Raw genomic sequence first — 18,691 nt, 5'->3', positions numbered from 1 at the left:
CCGAGGCAAACGCTCAGATTTAAACTAAAAATAACCTCAAGAATCTAATGTAGCTGTCAGGCCCTCCTTTTTAACACAACCGTCCCACCGGTCAAAATTATTCTGGCCAAACACGTTTGCCGGCAGGCTTAAGCCAAAGTTGTCTGGCCAGAGACAAAAGGGAGAGGGGAGGCACTGTCACCTCTGTCTCTTGTGTAGGCCAGTGTTTCTCAACCTTGACAATTTTAAGGCATGTGGACTTCAACTCCCAGAATTCCACAGCCAGCATTGCTGGCTGTGGAATTCTGGGAGTTGAAGTCCACATGCCTTAAAATTGTCAAGGTTGAGAAACACTGGTGTAGGCAGACCGAATTCAGCTTGCCAGGACCCCTGATGCTGTTACCTAGGTTGGTAGTGAAACGTCTGTAAACCAAGCTTAGAGAACCTCAAGAACTCCACAGAATGTAGGATTAATTCTATGGCTTTGCCATTGAATTAACTGAAAAATCTATATAAAGAAGAGGGAGTCAAACTCTTCTCCAAAGCGCCCGAAGGCAGAGAAGAAGCAACGGATGGAAACTCATCAAGGAGAAAAGCAGAAGCCTGGAACTAAGGAGAAACTTCCTGACAGTTAGAACAATTAGCCAGGGGAACCACTTGCCTCCAGAAGTTGTGGGTGCTCCATCACTGAAGCTTTTGAAGAAGAGACTGGACAGCCATTTTGTCTGAAATGTTAAGAGGGTTTCCTGCCTGAGCAGGGGGTTGGACTAGAACACCTCCAAGGTCCCTTCCAACTCTGCTATTCTGTTAAATGGCCATTGGAGAAAGTATACTTGTTCTCAAAGTGGAAAATATATAATATAGAGAGGAAGCTATTATTGTTGGAATAGATTCATCAGTGTTCATCTAGGCCAGCGGTAGGCCACCTCGGCTCTTTTATGACTCGTGGACTCCAACTCCCAGAATTCCTGAGCCAGCCACGCTGAGGGGAAAGGGAGAGGTTTCCAAGCAGAGCCATGCTGGCTCAGGAATTCTGGGAGTTGAAGTCCACGAGTCATGAAGGGGCCAAAGTTTCCCTCATGCTGGCTCAGGAATTCTGGGAGTTGAAGTCCACGAGTCATGAAGGGCCAAAGTTTCCCTCATGCTGGCTCAGGAATTCTGGGAGTTGAAGTTCACGAGTCATGAAGGGGCCAAAGTTTCCCTCATGCTGGCTCAGGAATTCTGGGAGTTGAAGTCCACGAGTCATGAAGGGGCCAAAGTTTCCCTCATGCTGGCTCAGGAATTCTGGGAGTTGAACTCAACGAGTCATGAAGGGGCCAAAGTTTCCCTCATGCTGGCTCCAGAATTCTGGGAGTTGAAGTCCACGAGTCATGAAGGGGCCAAAGTTTCCCTCATGCTGGCTCAGGAATTCTGGGAGTTGAAGTCCACTGTTGAGACCAAAGTTTCCCTCATGCTGGCTCAGGCAGAGGAATAAGGAACTGATTAGAGCTAGGCTAGGGCTAGGCAACCTTGGCTCTTTTATGACTGGTGGACTTCAACTCCCAGAATTCCTGAGCCAGCCAAGCTGAGGGGAAAGGGAGAGGTTTCCAAGCTGAGCCATGCTGGCTCAGGAATTCTGGGAGTTGAAGTCCACGAGTCATAAAAGGGCCCAGATTGCCTACCCCTGGTATACATGTTTCGGTCTTTTATCTTTTTAATTCACTTTTTTTAAAAAATGTTCTTGTCTAGTTTTCTTTTGACCCTTAATTTTTTTTCTATTTTAATCTTCTGAATAAACTAAAAAATTCAGATTTTTTTAAAAAAAAAACGAGCTTAGAAAGATTTCTATTTCTCGTGCTCATGAGTACTAGAAACCCGTTAGAACATTCTCTAATTTAAACATTCGCTCGTTCTCTGATACCCCTGACTCAAAGGGAAAGAATGGAAGACCCTCCCTTGTCTCGTCCGCAACACGAAGGGCTTTGGATGGAAAAAAGCTGGCAGGAAGGGTGGGGGTCCCCCCAAAACCGGGTTTAGACCAGGATCGCTCGTATAAAAAAGGGTCTTTTTCTCAAGCTCACCCTGCCCCCTTTCCCTCACAGGTGGTCCCTGTCGAAGGGCAAGAGAAGGGCCAAGGGGAGGAGGAGGAGGAGGAGGAAGAGGAGGAGGAGGAAGAGGAGAAGGTCCACGAGGAAGAACAGCCGGAGGTGGCGCCTGTTGTCGCTGTAGAGACGGTGGTCCTGCCTCTACCGGTAGAGCACGAAGTCAAAAAAGGTAACGGGGGTGAGATGATTGGCAGAAGAGGGGAAGCGATTGACCATACAGGTAGGGTCACCTGTGAGTTTCTGCCTTCCTTCGTCCCGCAGTCACGCTGAGCGACACTCTCACCCGGCGGTCCATCAGCCAGCAGCGCTCCGGGGTCTCCATCACCATCGACGACCCTGTCCGCACGGCCCAGGTCCCCTCTCCTCCCCGCGGCAAGGTCAGCTGCATCGTTCACATCTGCAACCTGGTGAGTTGTTTTCCCAGGGCGGCGGGCAGCTCCCGGCGGGCAGCCCAAAAAGTCAGGGCTGAAATTCTTTTTAATTTCGCAACTTAAGAGACAAGAGTTAACCGTAGTTTCAATTGGGGGGGGGGGTGGAATGCGATCATTCTAGACTGGGCCCAATCCAATTCCCCTACCAGGAAATTTCTGGCAACTCTCGACCAATCAAGCCATCAATAAACACACAGATACTAATAAACCTCTACAGATTGGGCAAAGGCGACAATCAGCCAGCCCCAAAGAGAAAAGGACTCCAGCCCTTCTCCAGCGTTAATCAGCCCTCAGATCAGCCTAGCCCAGTGGTTCTCAACCTGTGGGTCGGGACCCCATTTGGGGTCGAACGACCATTTCACGGGGGTCGCCAAACAACGCAGTCCGCCATTTTTTCCCCCTTTTCCTTAGCTGTGCTACTCCCTTTGATTCTACTGGTTTTTGAAAGCCAATAGAATAGACTCTCTTGCATAGAGTCTAATTCTATTGGCTTTCAAAAGCCAATAGGAATTGTCCAGGCTGTCTCTGCCCTGCTGAGCCCGCCAAAAGTCCCCTTCTGCAAACGGTGCTGCACCAGTTGAGTAGTCCTGGACTTATGACCGATTGAGTAGCCCTCGACTTATGGCCGATTGGGGGTCGCGGCATTAAAAAGGTTGAGAACCACTGGCCTAGATTAACTCCGAGGTCAATTTCAGACCGACAGTCGAGTCAGCAACACCGCAGTGAAGAAACTGCGAAAGCCATAAGTAAACAGCCCAATTGAAGAATCCCTAAGACCAGCCCCCACCCACCCACCCAACCAGATAGACAAGACAACACTGGAATATACAACGACAACAAACAGCACTCCTTACTAGCACGGATGACGTTACCTAGTTAGGTCATGAAATGTCTGCAAGAAAACAAGCAAACTCGGAGAGCACCAGGGACCCCATAGTCTTCCTCTTCCTCTCTCCTCCCCCCCCTTCTAACACTGATGATGTTACCTAGTGGGGTCGTGAAACGTCTGCAAGAAAACAAGCTCAGAGAGCACCAAGGACCCCACAGTCATCGTCCTCCTCCTCCTCTCCCACACTCCCTTCTAGCACTGATGATGTTCCCTAGTTGGGTCGTGAAACGTCTGCAAGAAAACAAGCAAGCTCAGAGAGCACCTAGGACCCCACAGTCCTCCTCCCACACCTTCCCATCTCCTCCTCCTCCTCCTCTCCCTCTTGCTTCACTCCACAACCCCCACTCCCCTTCTAGCACTGATGATATTCTCTAGTTGGGTCATGAAACGTCTGCAAAAAATACAACCAAGCTCAGAGAGCACCAAGGACCTCATAGTCCTCCTTCTCTTCCTCCTCCTCCTCCTCCTCCTCCTCCTCCTCCTCCTCCTCCTCCTCCTCCTCCTCCTCCCCCTCCCTGCAAACCCCACTCCCCTTCTAGCACTGATGATATTCTCTAGTTGGGTCATGAGACGTCTGCAAAAAATACAACCAAGCTCAGAGAGCACCAAGGACCCCACAGATCATCACCACCTCCTCCTCCTCCTTTCCTGCTGCTCCTCCCCTTCCCGCCATCCCCTCCTTCTCCCCTCCTCTCTTCATACCTCACTCCCTTCTAGCACTGATGACGTTGCCGAATTGGGTCATGAAACGTCTGCAAGGAAACACACAAACTCCGAGAGCACAAGGGACCCCCTCATTTTGGGAAGAGTAATTTTTTTTGGGGGGGGGCCTTTGGGAGCCTTTCTTAATCCCCGGATGTTTGTCCCCGTGGGTAGGTGAGGCCCTTCACCCTGGGTCAGCTGAAGGAGCTTCTCGGCCGGACGGGCACCCTGGTTGAGGAGGCTTTTTGGATCGACAAGATCAAGTCGCACTGCTACGTCACCGTGAGTCTTGGGGGGGGGGGTGTTCTCTTCCTCCTCCTCCTGAAATTCTCCTTTCCAGACGAATCCGCCTCTCGTCTGGAAAGCTCTGCTCAGAACCAGACCGGTGCCGGTTTTTTAAGGTTAAAGCCAAGATGGCGAGGATTCCCCCAAGTTGGCTGGGCTCGTTCGTTAACGCCGCTGGATGCAAAATGCTTGTCCTGGTTTAAAGGGAATTTAGGGAGGATTTTTAAAGCAAGCTTTCCTTTGTGGGGGGGGGAGGGAATTGAAGCGGAGTGTCCACGGGGATTCCCAGCCCTCCCGAGTCGCGGTTGTCCCAAAGGTGCTTTTTCAAAAAGCAACTGGGCTTTTGGGGGGGGGGTTGTCCCCTTGAAAAAACGTTTCGCTTCTCCTCCAAGTCGCTTTTTTCAGTTCAGTTTAAGAGGAACACTTCAGGATTTGGGGAGCGGGGGGGGGGGAATGGCTGGAGACATATCTCTCTCTCTCTCTCTCCCCCTCTCTCTCTCTCCTCTCTCTCTCCCTCTTCCTCCACTTTCTGTCTTCTCTCTCCCTCTCTTTCCCTCTCTCTCCTCTCTCTATCCCGCCCTCTCCCTCTTTCTGTCTTCCTCCTCCCTCTCTCCCCTTCCCCCTCTCTCTCCCTCTTCCTCCCTCCCTCCCTGCCTCTCCCTTTCCCCTTCTCCCTCTCTTTCTCCCCCTCTCTCTCCCTCCTCTCTCTCTCTCCTCTCCCTCCTCTCTCTCTCTCCTTCTCTCTCTCCCTCTTCCTCCACTTTCTGTCTTCTCTCTCCCTCTCTTTCCCTCTCTCCTCTCTCTATCCCCCCCTCTTCCTCTTTCTGTCTTCCTCCTCCCTCTCTCCCTCTCTCCCCTTCCCCCTCTCTCTCCCTCTTCTTCCCTCCCTCCCTCCCTGCCTCTCCCTTTCCCCCTCTCCCTCCCTTTCTCCCCCCCTCTCTCTCTCCTCTCCCTCCTCTCTCTCTCTCTTCCTCCTCTCCCCTCTCCTCTTCCCCCCTCTCTCTCCCTCCCTGCCTCTCCCTTTCCCCCCCTCTCTCCCTCTTCCTCTCCTTCCCCCGCGCTCTTCCTCTCTCTCCCTCCCTCTCCCTTTTCCCCCCCTCTCCCTTCTCCCTCCCCCTCTCTCCCTCCTCTCTCCCTCTTTCCCTCTCCCTCCCTTCCCCCTCTCTCTATCCCTCTCCCTCCCTGCCTGCCTCTCCCTTCCCCCCTCTCTCCCTCTTCCTCTCCTTCCCCCGCTCTCTTCCTCTCCCTCCCTCCCTCTCCCTTTTCCCCCCCTCTCCCTTCTCCCTCCCCCCTCTCTCTCCCTACCTCTCTCCCTCTTTCCCTCTCTCTCCCTCCCTTCCCCCTCTCTATCCCTCTCCCTCCCTGCCTGCCTCTCCCTTCCCCCCTCTCTCCCTCTTCCTCTCCTTCCCCCTGCTCTCTTCCTCTCCCTCCCTCCCTCTCCCTTTTCCCCCCTCTCCCTTCTCCCTCCCCCCTCTCTCTCCCTACCTCTCTCCCTCTTTCCCTCTCTCTCCCTCCCTTCCCCCTCTCTCTATCCCTCTCCCTCCCTGCCTGCCTCTCCCTTTCCCCTTCTCCCTCCCTCCCTTTCTCCCCCTCTCTCTCTCCCTCCTCTCCCTCCTCTCTCTCTCTCTTCCTCCCCTCCCTCTTCATCTTCCCTGCCTCTCCCTTCCCCCCGTCTCTCCCTCCCTCCCTGCCTCTCCCTTTCCCCCCCTCTCCCTCTTCCTCTCCTTCCCCCTCTCTCTTCCTCTTTCTCTCCCTCCCTCTCCCTTTTCCCCCTCTCTCTCCCTACCTCTTTCCCTCCCTTCCTCTCTCTCTCTATCCCTCTTCTTCTTCTTCTTCTTCTTCTCTCTCTCTCTCTCTCTCCCTCTCCCTTCCTCCCTCCCCTGCTCTCTTTCTCTCTTCCTCCAATATTTCCTTTCAGTATTCAACAGTGGAAGAAGCTGTCGCGACGCGGAACGCCCTCCACGGGGTCAAGTGGCCACAGTCTAACCCCAAGTTTTTATCGGCAGATTTCGTGGAGCAGGATGAGGTACGGACCCCGACGGGGAGGGAAGGCGTGGGACAGGCGGGGAGGGATCCAACATTAGGAGGGGGGGGTCTCTGCCCCCGTGCCCTGGAGCTCGGTGCAAGAAAGCGAAACAGGAAAACGTGCTCTGAAAATGGTGGGCTGGCAGAAGGCACGTCTCTCTCTGGCTGTTAGCGATGCAGGTAGTCCTCAACATACGGCAGCTTACTTGACGACTGTTTGAAGTTACAACGGCACTGAAGAAAAGCGATGGATGACCACTTTTCACAATTTACGGCCATTGCGGCATCCCCACAGTCACGTGGTTTACATTCGGACGCTTGACAACTTTTATGACCGGTAGCGTCCCGAGGGGAGTCACGTGATCCCCTTTTGCGGCCTTCCCACAAGTCTACAGGGGAAGCCAGATTCACAATGACCGTGTGACGAGCTGAACAACCGCAGCGATTCATTTCAGCCCCTGTGGCAAGAAAAGTTGTAAATTGCGGCAAAGCTCACTTTTAACAAATGTCTCGCTTTGCGACATAAAATGTTGGGCTCCATTGTGGTTGTAAGTCGAGGACTGACCGGTAATGGCCAAAAGAGAACTGGAGCAGTTGCTCTGCTCCACTTTGTCAGCTTCCGCTCCACTTTGTCCCTCTGTCAGAGGAGGAAGAAAGTAGAAGCAGTCCTCAACTTACGGCCGTCCCCTTAGCGACCATTCAAACCTAATGTTGAAAACAAGGACTCGCAACCCGTCTTCGCAGTCACAACTGTGGCGGCAGGGTCATGTGATAAAAACAAAATCCAAGCCAGGCGCCGGCATAAATTTACAACTGTTGCAGTCATTTGTGTCCTCTTTGGGCTCCCGACAAAGTGGATTCGCTGAACAGCCATGTGCTTTGCTTAACAACCTCAACAAAAGAAGTTGTAAGATAGGACATGACGCACACAACAATCCCCTAGCAGTGGAAATTCCAGACCCAATTACGATCACAAGCCGAGGACCACCTGTCAAATTGATGCCCTAGGACAGGGCTTTTCAACCAGTGGTACGGGTACCACTGGTGGTACATTGGCACCTGTCAGGTGATACGCGACCATCCTAGAAAAGTGATAGCAGGGGAGGGGAATGAGCTGAATCGGTGGCAGCACCACACAAGCCTGAGCGAGAGACGGCTGGAGCTGCAAGGCTGTCAGGGCTTAGCGGAAGCCCCAGGATCAGTGCCGCTTTCCAGCTGATTGGCGCTTCGGGGCTTTCACTGGAAGCGCCAGGATCAGTGCCAGGCTCCAGCTGGAGCTCTGCTGAGCCCTGAAGAAGCACCAATCAGTTGGAAAGCAGCACTGATCCTGGTGCTTCTGCTGAGCCCAGAAGAAGCGCCGATCAGCTGGAATGTTGCAGCCTCTCCAGGGTCTTGTGATTTACCTTCAGAGGCTTGGCAACTGATTCATATTTATGACGGTCACAGTGTCCCAGGGTCATGGGAAGGGACCAAAACCTGCTGCAACCACCCAGCAGACGGGGGGGGGGAGAATAAAAACCAAATACCCCCCACCCCACCCATGCTGCCAATCTCCAACAGAAATGCTCACAACAATGAAAACCTCGGACAGGAGGAAGAGCGCCTCCGGGTGGGCAGGAAGGTGTCTTGCTCGGCTGTGGCTTGCGGGGACTTTTTTCAGTGCCGTTTTAACTACGAACAGTCACCAAGCGAACTGTTGTAAGTCGAGCACTACCTGTACGTTATCACTTTTTTCCTTTTTTTTTTGTTTTGGTTTTTTTGGAGCTTCAGGGCTGTCAGGGCTCAGTGGAAGCATCAGGATCAGCGCCAGGCTCCACCTGGAGCTCGGCGCTGATCGTGGCGCTTCTGCTGAGCCCTGAAGAAGCACCGATCAGCTGGAAAGCAGCACTGATCCTGGTGCTTCTGCTGAGCCCAGAAGAAGCACCGATCAGCTGGAATGTTGCAGCCTCTCCAGGGTCTTGTGATTTACCTTCAGAGGCTTGGCAACTGATTCATATTTATGACAGTCACAGTGTCCCAGGGTCATGGGAAGGGACCAAAACCTGCTGTAACCACCCAGCAGACGAGGGGGGGGAATAAAAACCAAACACCCCCCAGCCCCGCTGCCAATCCTCAGCAGAAATGCTCACAACAATGAAAACCTCGGACAGGAGGAAGAGCGCGGGCAGGCGGGCAGGCAGGTGTCTTGCTCGGCTGTGGCTTGGGGGGACTTTTTTCAGTGCCGTTGTAACTTCGAACAGTCACCAAGCGAACTGTTGTAAGTCGAGGACTAACTGTACTTTATCACTTTTTTCCTTTTTTTTTTTTTTGTCACATTTTTGACACCTTGCTAGGCGACTGGTGGTACTCGGATATTGCCATATCCTAAAAGTGGTACAATGGGTGAAAAGGTTGAAAAGCCCTGCCCTAGGAAGATGCCTCTTAGCTTTCCTGCGAGCGTCTGTTGATTTTGTACCTCGGAGATTTTGTGCCTTCAACCTGCTTCACCCGAGCCCTTCCTGTCTCTTCCTCAGCTGGACTTCCACCGGGGTCTTCTGACCGACCGTCCCGCAGAGGCCAAGGCAGACGAAGTGCCCACCTTCCCCGGGGCGGGCCCGACCACCCGGGGGGAACGGGAGCTGTCCCGGCGCTCGGAGGCGCGGGAGCGGGAGGCGGCCGTGCGGGAGCAGTGGGCCGAGCGGGAGCGAGAGATGGAACGCCGGGAGAGGACCCTGGCGGAGCGGGAGTGGGACCGGGACAAGGTGCGTGAGGGCCCGCGCTCTCGCTCCCGGTCCCGAGAGAGACGCCGCAAGGAGCGGCCCAAATCAAAGGAGAAGAAAGCCGAGAAGAAAGGTAACAGGCGAGAGAGTTTGGCCGAGTGCGTAAGGGAGACATAGAAACCGGGAGACCCTGAGTTCTAGTCCTGCCTTAGCCGTGAAAGCCGGCTGGGTGACTTTGGTCCAATCACCAGGAGACGGTGAGTTCTAGTCCCGCCTTAGCCGTGAAAGCCGGCTGGGTGACTTTGGTCCAATCACCAGGAGACGGTGAGTTCTAGTCCCGCCTTAGCCGTGAAAGCCGGCTGGGTGACTTTGGTCCAATCACCAGGAGACGGTGAGTTCTAGTCCCGCCTTAGCAGTGAAAGCTGGCTGGGTGACTTTGGGCCAATCACCAGGAGACTGTGAGTTCTAGTCCCGCCTTAGGCATGAAAGCCAGCTGGCTGACTTTGGGCAAGTCCAGGTGGAGGCCACCTTGGCTCTTTTATGACTCGTGGACTTCAACTCCCAGAATTCCTGAGCCAGCCATGCTGAGGGGAAAGGGAGAGGTTTCCAAGCTGAGCCAGGCTGGCTCAGGAATTCTGGGAGTTGAAGTCCACGAGTCCTAAAAGAGCCAAGGTGGCCTAGCCCTACGCCTAGGCCATTCCAGACAAGTGGCTGTATAGTCTCTTCTTAAAAACCTCCAGTGATGGAGCACCTACTACTTCTGGTGGCAAGCTGTTCCACTGGTTAATTGTCCTCACTGTTAGGAAATTCCTCCTTAATTCCAGGTTGCTTCTCTCCTTGATTAGTTTCCACCCATTGCTTCTAATAATAATAATAAAGTTGGAAGGGACCTTGGAGGGGGTAGGCAATCTTGGCTCTTTTATGACTCGTGGACTTCAACTCCCAGAATTCCTGAGCCAGCAACGCTGAGGGGAAAGAGAGGTTTCCAAGCTGAGCCAGGCAGCTCAGGAATTCTGGGAGTTGAAGTCCACGAGTCATGAAGGGGCCAAGGTTTCCCTCATGCTGGCTCAGGAATTCTGGGAGTTGAAGTCCACGAGTCATGAAGGGGCCAAAGTTTCCCTCATGCTGGCTCAGGAATTCTGGGAGTTGAATGAGTCATGAAGGGGCCAAAGTTTCCCTCATGCTGGCTCAGGAATTCTGGGAGTTGAAGTCCACGAGTCATGAAGGGGCCAAAGTTTCCCTCATGCTGGCTCAGGAATTCTGGGAGTTGAAGTCCACGAGTCATGAAGGGGCCAAAGTTTCCCTCATGCTGGCTCAGGAATTCTGGGAGTTGAAGTCCACGAGTCATGAAGGGGGGGGGCAAGGGTGCTAGTCCCTCTCTCTCAGCCCAACCTGCTTCACAAGGTTGTTATGAGGAAAACAGGAGGAGAAAGCAATGTTGGATCTGTTCGCCCCTTCGAGTTGTTTATAAAAATAATAATGGCAGAACACAGATAAATAAGTTTGTGCCTTCTGAGCTGGAGGGAGGTTTGAGTAGCCCTCCCAACCCAACATCCCTAGAGAACGTGGTCTCCTGGTTGGAGTCTTAAACCTGGTTCTAGTTCAAAGTGGACTTTCTTCTATAGAGAAGATCCTTTTCTAAAAGAAAAGATCCTTTTCTAAAACCAAGATCCTTTTCTAAAACAACAAAGATCCTTTTCTAAAACAACAACGAGTCATAAAAAAGGTGGCCTACCCCTGATTTAACCAGACATTGCCCTTTTCGATGCCCAAGCTATGGCAAGTGGGCTTCTCCAGCCCCTTTGCAAAAACTCAGCAGAGAAATGTCCGTGGAGAGTCTCCATCATCCAGGTCATGGTTGTCCCAAAGGTGCTTTTTCATGAGGCAACTGGATTTCCTTGTTTTTCTTTTTTGAAGACGTTTCGCTTCTCATCCAAGAAGCTTCTTCGGCTCTGACTGGAGGGTGGGGAATGGAAGGATTTATACTCCTTGCAGACCGCTGGTCATTTGCACCCTTTTAGAGGCCACTTGGAGGTTTACCTGTGTCTTCAGGGTCACCTGAGTGGTGCAAATGTGCATGGAGTGTGTGAAGACATCCTGCAGCCAAAGAAGGCTCCACACACTCATTTGCACTACTCGGGTGACCCTGAAGACATAGGTAAACCTCCAAGTGGCTTCAACGGCTCTCTGAAAGAATGCAAAATGACCAACTGCTTGCAAGGAGTATAAATCCTTCCATTCCCCACCCTCCAGTCAGAGCTGAAGAAGCTTCTTGGACGAGGAGCGAAACGTCTTCAAAGAAAAAACACGGAAGTCCAGTTGCCTCCTGGAAAAAGCACTTGTCCTGGTTCCGACAAATGAAACTCTTTTTTTTTATTATTTTATTTTTTTAAACCAACAAAACAAAACATAACACACATACACACACAGTGTATACTCCTCCTTTTTTTAACAGCAATTTCGTAACGGTAATCTTCTATTATTTACATTTCCCTCCCCTTATTCTTCTTTAGATATATTTGTCCTTGTTGTCCCGTTGTTTCTTATTTGCGTTTTTCTTCCTTCATACTATACTTCATACTAAGAATAATACATATTATTTTGACTATACATTATTATACACACATTTTCCGCTTTTGCCCTTTCCACATTTATTCTCCTCTTATTATTTCTGGTCAGTCGTACCACTTGTTCCATATCAGATAGTACTCTGTGTCTTCCTTTTCTTTTATCTCTTTTGTTAATTCCGACAGATGAAACTCTTCAAAAGAACTTCCGAGGCATTGTTTACCTTAAAGAATCTTTATTTTGAGTAGCATAGCATCAGCACTGGCATAAAGGAAGCCAAAAACTGAATTCCCCACCCCCTGAGCACATAGTGTCAAAGCACAATTCCCTCCTCCAATTAACCATCATAAATCACATTCCTCAATTAGCTTGACGCTCAGGCTGCTTCTCTCCCGCCAATTTCTTATCAGCTCTGGTTACAATAACCTTGTTTCTCACACTGGGTCCAGTGTTGTTATGTCTAGCTGGACTCCTGCTCACATCCCCCCCCTCCCAGCCTCATCTGACTCTAAAAGCAAAAGGTAAAATTTCCATTTATTGTCAATGCAAAAACATCCGATGTTATTACAGATTGTTGTTATTACAGATTGTGATGCTAAAGAAATTAATTTGATGTTGAATCTGATAACAGCTGCAAGGTTATTAGTAGGGCAATATTGGAAGAAGGATTGCTTGCCTACTATAGAAGAATAGACGCTTAAAGTGTCAAATTTAGCAGAAATGGCTAAGATTTCTGCTTACTTGAAGGATCACTTGCAAGAAAGTACATTTCGGTTTGGAGAAGATGGATAAATTATATTCAGAATAAATATGGGACTAAAAAGTTTCATTTAGCCTATGAGTGAATTTTAGAGTCTTATTATGATATTATTATTATTTTTAGTATTAGTATTATTTTAACAATTTGGAGATTGTATTGTTCAATAATTAGGATGTCAACTTGTTTATGTTTTATTATTATGTTTATTTGCAATTTGTTTATATTTATGTTAAAGGGGAATTAAAGCGCATTATGGACTTGGTTATTTATATAGTTGGTTAATGTTAGTTAGATTATGATTATCATGTTTGTAACCCTGTACTCAGCTCTGGGAAGTGGGGGAGGGAGAGGGGTTTTTTGGGGTGGGTTGATTTTGGTTTATATTGAAATTTTTATAAAACGTTTTAATTAAAAAAAAAAAACATCCGATGTTAAGCAGCGTTGACAGCACCTTTGGGACTCAGAAAGAGGGCAGAATTTCAACCTACCCCTCTTCCTTTCTTTCCCAACAGAAAAAGCCCAAGAAGAACCCCCGGCGAAGCTTCTCGACGATCTGTTCCGTAAAACCAAGGCAGCCCCCTGCATTTACTGGCTGCCCCTCACAGATATCCAGGTGAGAAGGGAGGTGAGCCGGGGTGAGCCGAAGGCTCAAAACGTGGTTTTATGGATTTCTTCCACGCAGAGGGTGAGAAACTCCTCAAGCTGCAGTCAGGACAAATGGGGGGATGCAGCTGCAAGCCGTCCTCAGCTTCACAACCACAGCTGAACTCCTCCCCCAAACTCTTGTCGCTAAGCGAGGCAGTTGTCAGCTGAATTTTGCCCCCGTGTTTCCGACCTTTCTTGCGACGATGGTTAAGTGAATCACCGCACTGGTTAAGAGAGTAACGCAGATGAGAGGGGAGGAAAGTGAAGGGAGGAAGTAGGATGGTCAGAGGAGAAGGGGAGGGGAAGAGAGCAGTGAGGGGAGGAGAGAAAGAGGAGGGAAGTAAGGAAGGTATTAGGGAGGGTGGATACAGCTTGGGGGGAAGGAGCCAGCAGCACCCATGGTTATGGTTATGATTATGATTATGCGCCGAGGTGGCGCAGCAGTTAGAGTGCAGTACTGCAGGCCACTTTAGCTGACTGTGTTCAGCAGGTGAGCGGTTCAAATCTCACCGGCTCAAGGTTGACTCAGCCTTCCATCCTTCCGGGGTAGGTAAAATGAGGACCCAGATTGTTGGGGGCAATGTAATTAATATATATATATATACACACACACACACACACACACACACACACACACACTGCTTACTGGTGTACACCGCTTAGAGAGTGCTTGCACTTAAAGCGGTATATAAGTCTCATAAATAAATAAATTTTGTAAAGTGAATTTTGTTGTATAACTATGTTGGATAAATGGAAAATAAAAAAAAATTATTAAAAAAAAAAGAGAGACTAACGCCGCTACCCCCCGTTGACTTTGCTTGTGAGGAGGTGGCAAAAATGGATCGCGTGACCCCAGGAGGCGGCGACTGTCGTAACTACGAGTCAGTTGCCAAGCATTTGAATTTTGATGACGTGACTGATGGGGATGCCGCAACAGCCGTAAGGGTGGGAAAGGGCCACCCGTCCCTTTTTTTTTTCCCCCAGTCCCGTTTAACGTCATGAAATAAACTGTTGTAAGTTGAGGACCTAGCTATTCTACCCTAACAACTGCAGCGGATTCACTTAACAACCGTCTTGCTTAGCGACAGAAATTTGGGGCTCGACGGTCGTACGTCGAGGGCGACCTGTGCGGGACAGTCCTTTCACCGATGCTCTTCCCTCTCCGGGTTCCTCTCCCCGCAGTATGTCCAGAAACAGGCCGAGCGAGCGGCCCGCGCCCGAGAACGGGAACGCCGGCGCAAAGAACTGGAAGCCGAAGAGGCCCGTCAGCGAGAACGCAACCGCCAAGCCGAGCGCGACAAGCGGCGGGAACACAGCAGAGAGCGGGAACGCGAGCGCCCCAATGCCACCAGCGGCGGCGGGGCCAGCCGAGCGGGCGAACGCAGCGGCCGAGGAGGAGACCGCGAACGGCGCGAGGCCAAAAGCCGCCACAGCCGGAGTCGAAGTCGGAGCACACCTGTACAGGACAGAGGGGGGCGCCGCTGAGCTATTCCCCAGCCTTTCTTTTGACCTTCAGCGGGGAGGGGGAGTTGGTGGTTGGGGGCACTTCCCCCCCCCCCCGAATCGAGCTCCTAGTAAGGAAGAACAAGGGGGGAGCGAGTTTCTTTGTCCACCACTGGAAGGGCCGAGAGTGCCCGGCAGGGCGGGCAGCCGAAGTGGTAGGGCTCTGCCCCCTCCCTCCCCCTAACGTGGGGATGAGTTTGATTCCTGACCCCCCCCCCCTCCTGCTCCCTTCTTCTGGAGCCAGTGTCCTTCCCGTTGATTTGTATTTTATTTTGGGCAAATGTTTTTTTTATTCTTCTGATGATACAGGAAAAGAGAGCATAATAAAGAGATGGCGTTAGTTTTAAAGCTGCTGTCCTGCTTCTTTGGGGGGGGGCGCGGAGAAAGGGGAGACCGCCACCGTTGTGGGGAAAAAAGTTGTTTCCTAACCTCTTGCAAAAAGACACTTAAAGCCTACCCTGGTGCGTAGGGCTCTTGTTGTGTTTTTCCAAAAGGGAAGGGAGACACACACACACACACCCTCCACCAAGTTGTGATGGCATTTGTTCCCAAGCCAGCAGTTCAGTTTGTATCTGGAGAATATTTGTTGCTCGCGGTTGAACTGGGGGGTCCTGGGCGCTCTCTGAGCCTGGTTGGGTTCCTGCAGACGTTTCATTACCAAACTAGGTAACCGAGCCGAGGTGGCGCAGCAGTTAGAGTGCAGTACTGCAGGCCACTTTAGCTGACTGTGTTCAGCAGGTCAGCGGTTCAAATCTCACCGGCTCAAGGTTGACTCAGCCTTCCCTCCTTCCGAGGTAGGTAAAATGAGGACCCAGATTGTTGGGGGCAATGTAAATATATATATATATACATTGCTTACTGGTGTACACCGCTTAGAGAGTGCTTGCACTTAAAGCGGTATATAAGTCTCATAAATAAATAAATAAATAAAACCTCATCAGTGCTAGAAGAGACTGGGGTATGTGGAGTGGGGGGGGGGAGGAGAAGGAGGAATGTGGGATCTTTGTTGCGGTCTGAGCTGGGTGGTTTTCTTGCAGACGTTTCATGACCCACCTAGGTAACGTCATCAGGGAGTGGGGTTTGGTAAACAAAAACCAAATGAAGGCTGTACCAACTCAGACAAACAGTCAACAACAGCCTAATCCAGGAGCTAGTAAGAACACCCACTAACGGGGAAGCCACTAGCATTTAAACCAGTGGTTCTCAACCTGTGGGTCGGGACCACGTTTGGGGTCGAACGACCATTTCGCGGGGTTCGCCAAACAACGCAGTCCGCCATTTTTTCCCCCTTTTCCTTAGCGGTGCTACTCCCTTTTATTCTATTGGCTTTTGAAAGCCAATAGAATAGACTCTCTTGAATAGAGTCTAATTCTATTGGCTTTCAAAAGCCAATAGGAATTGTCCAGGCTGTCTCTGCCCTGCTGAGCCCGCCAAAAATCCCATTCTGCAAACGGTGCTGCACCAGTTGAGTAATCCTCGACTTACGACCGGTTGAGTAGTCCTCGACTTAACAACCGGTTGGGGGTCGCGGCATTAAAAAGGTTGAGAACCACTGATCTAAACGGAGAGCGAGGCCCACTCCCTTCTAGCACTGGTGATGTTACCTAGCTGGGTCATGAAACGTCTGCAGGAACCCAACCAAGCTCAGAGAACACTGAGGACCCCCAACATGAATGGCTCGTATTAATGCAGAAAAGGGGCCCTTTAGAAAGAACGTTGATTGCCAGGAGCACGAGTTTCTGTTTGTTATACTTTACATATTTATTTAAAACATTTCTAAAGCCGCCGCTCTCCTAGCCAACCCTGGGCAGTTAAAACGACTTATAAGATCACATTAAAACTATAAAACAAGACGGATGAAAACATTTTTGTTTGCTCTGTTTTCCTGTTGCGGTCTGTGCTGCTCAAGACTGTTTTCCAAGAGGCAGGGAACCAACCCACCAAATGAGAGCATTTCCCTTTCATCGGGCCATTTAACTGTCAAAATAGCTCAGCTCGCCGATTTTGCTGTCACGAATTCCAGCGTTTAGCTCGGTCACCAAACAATTTGAGCACAGAGTACAGAATGCGGCAGACAAACAACCTTACCTGCCCATCACAACTGTTTGCTTTCAGCAAAAAACAATGTTAAGCAAAACGGGGGAAATACAGACTTTTGAGATCCAATCTGCATGGGTCACCAGAACCGGAGTTTTTTGAGTTTTCAGACTCTCTCTAGCAGAGAGAGTGCTTTAGGCTATTCTGTTTTGCAACTACTAACATTGTTGGCCGAGCAGGGACAAAAACAGCCAGGGAAGTGATTTGAAGCCTGGGAAACGGGCCCCACAGTTAATGACCTCTGCAGCTTCCCGGGATCATGTGATCAAAATTTAGACGCTTGGCAACTGGTTCATATTTATGACCTTTTACTGTGTCGCAGGGTCACGTGATCCCCTTTTGCGACCGTGTGACCAGCAAAGTCGATGGGGAAGCCGGATTCGCTGAACCACCCGGGTTACTAACTTACCAATGGCAGCGATTCGCTTAACAACTGCGGCAAGAAAGGTAGAATGGGGCAAAACTCACTTAACAAAATGAGTCAGAGCAGGCACAGTCTTGTTGCATGAGATAATCTGGGAGTAAACACAGTAAACTGGTCTACATTAAAAGGTGGTTTATCTTACACTGTCTACAACAGTGTTTCTCAACCTTTTTAATGCCGCGACCCCCAACCGGTCGTAAGTCGAGGACTACTCAACTGGTGCAGCACCGTTTGCAGAATGGGACTTTTGGTGGGCTCAGCAGGGCAGAGACAGCCTGGACAATTCCTATTGGTTTTTGAAAGCCAATAGAACTAGACTCTATTCAAGAGTTGAGAACCACTGGTCTACAATATCATACACCAGGAATAATATACGTACACGTGCTAATGCAGCAGGATCCAACACACTACAGTTACAGCAGGAAACACAAAAGAGAGAACACATCAGCGGAAGTTTCCCTTTTATACAAAGGCTCTTAAAGAGACCCAGACCCTGCTGAGTCATTCCCATCATTACATTTTACACTACATCAGCTGGTTAGCTGTTAAAATCATTACCTTGATAAAATGTCTCACTTAACAACAGAAATTTTGGGCTCAATTGTGGTTGTAAGTCGAGGACTACCTGTACCACACACAGAATAGCCCACGCGCTGTTAGACGTTTCCTGAGGATGTGCCCCAGCGTTGAGTCCCAAAGCTTGGAAGACAAAACCTGGTCCCGGTGACACAATCCAGATTGGATCCTGCCACATTATCCTCGGACACGTAGATTCGCTTTCACTTAGTGAGACTTTCGAGAGCTCGCATGTAAAGGAAATTCAAGGCAGAAAAAAAATACTTAAGAAAAAGCACATTTTGAATGCAGGGGTTGTAGAATTAGACCACGGTGTTAATAAAAAAAGCCTCATAGTGATGATGAAAAATAGGCTTCAAAAACCTTAGCTGGAAAACTGGCTTGATGCCTTGTTTAGAAACTTACATAAACACGATTAGCTTTAATGTTCCAATAAGATCCAAATATAGCTGAATGTCTCAACGCGAGAGCTAAACTACAAAGATTTGCGCCGGGCTTGGAATTAGTCTGCAAACTCTTCTCTTTTTTTTTTTTTTCCTCTCCAAACAGAATAAAGAAACATTTTTTCCCCTTTTTTGGCACTTATATTTCCTCCCTTCTTAAGAGCTTTTGGGGGGGGAGCATCCATGTCTTTTCCAGTTTTCCCGTTCTGCTCTGGAAAGAAAGCCAGATTGAGAGGCGGTGATTGATGCACAACGACAAGAGATTTCCGGCTAGGTTTTGCACAGGCACAATCCAGGCTAGCCCCACAATGACAGATGATGATTTACAGAAGGTTTCCGAGTGGAAATTTTAAAAAACAAAACAAAACAAAAAAACTAGCAAGGATTTCTCACGAGTGCTGTTTCCTTCGTGGCAGATAGATGGCGCCGGTCTTCCACACAACCGGGTCAAAGGAAGGAGGCAGTTCACCTATTCCTAGAGAGAGAAAAACACACAAAACTGCAGGCCAACAAACTGGACAAAGAAAAAAAAGGGGAACATTTCTGCTCCCAGAACTTGGTCTCTTTCGTCTTCTAACCCA

At 49.9% G+C, this 18,691-nt stretch overlaps 1 protein-coding gene across 3 annotated transcripts in view; it reads left to right on the top strand.

Annotated features, from left to right (window-relative positions):
• ACIN1 (apoptotic chromatin condensation inducer 1) overlaps positions 1–14,918 on the top strand; it is a 59,661-nt gene extending 44,743 nt beyond the window's left edge. For all 3 annotated transcript variants that reach the window (XM_039365140.1, XM_039365141.1, XM_039365142.1), the window contains 7 exons: positions 2,061–2,232; positions 2,325–2,470; positions 4,260–4,367; positions 6,289–6,396; positions 8,909–9,227; positions 12,935–13,035; positions 14,250–14,918. In XM_039365140.1, the coding sequence (XP_039221074.1) occupies positions 2,061–2,232; positions 2,325–2,470; positions 4,260–4,367; positions 6,289–6,396; positions 8,909–9,227; positions 12,935–13,035; positions 14,250–14,552 (1,257 nt within the window). In that variant the 3' untranslated portion in view covers positions 14,553–14,918. The remainder of the gene's footprint in view (positions 1–2,060; positions 2,233–2,324; positions 2,471–4,259; positions 4,368–6,288; positions 6,397–8,908; positions 9,228–12,934; positions 13,036–14,249) is intronic.
• The last annotated feature ends 3,773 nt before the right edge of the window (positions 14,919–18,691 follow it).

The sequence above is a fragment of the Crotalus tigris genome, unplaced genomic scaffold (assembly GCF_016545835.1).
Source record: "Crotalus tigris isolate CLP2741 ecotype Arizona unplaced genomic scaffold, ASM1654583v1 scf7180000019964.508439, whole genome shotgun sequence".
In the NCBI taxonomy this organism is placed as follows: domain Eukaryota; kingdom Metazoa; phylum Chordata; class Lepidosauria; order Squamata; family Viperidae; genus Crotalus; species Crotalus tigris.
The sequence above is the reverse complement of the archived record's forward strand: the minus strand, read 5'-3'. Positions and strand labels throughout refer to the sequence as shown.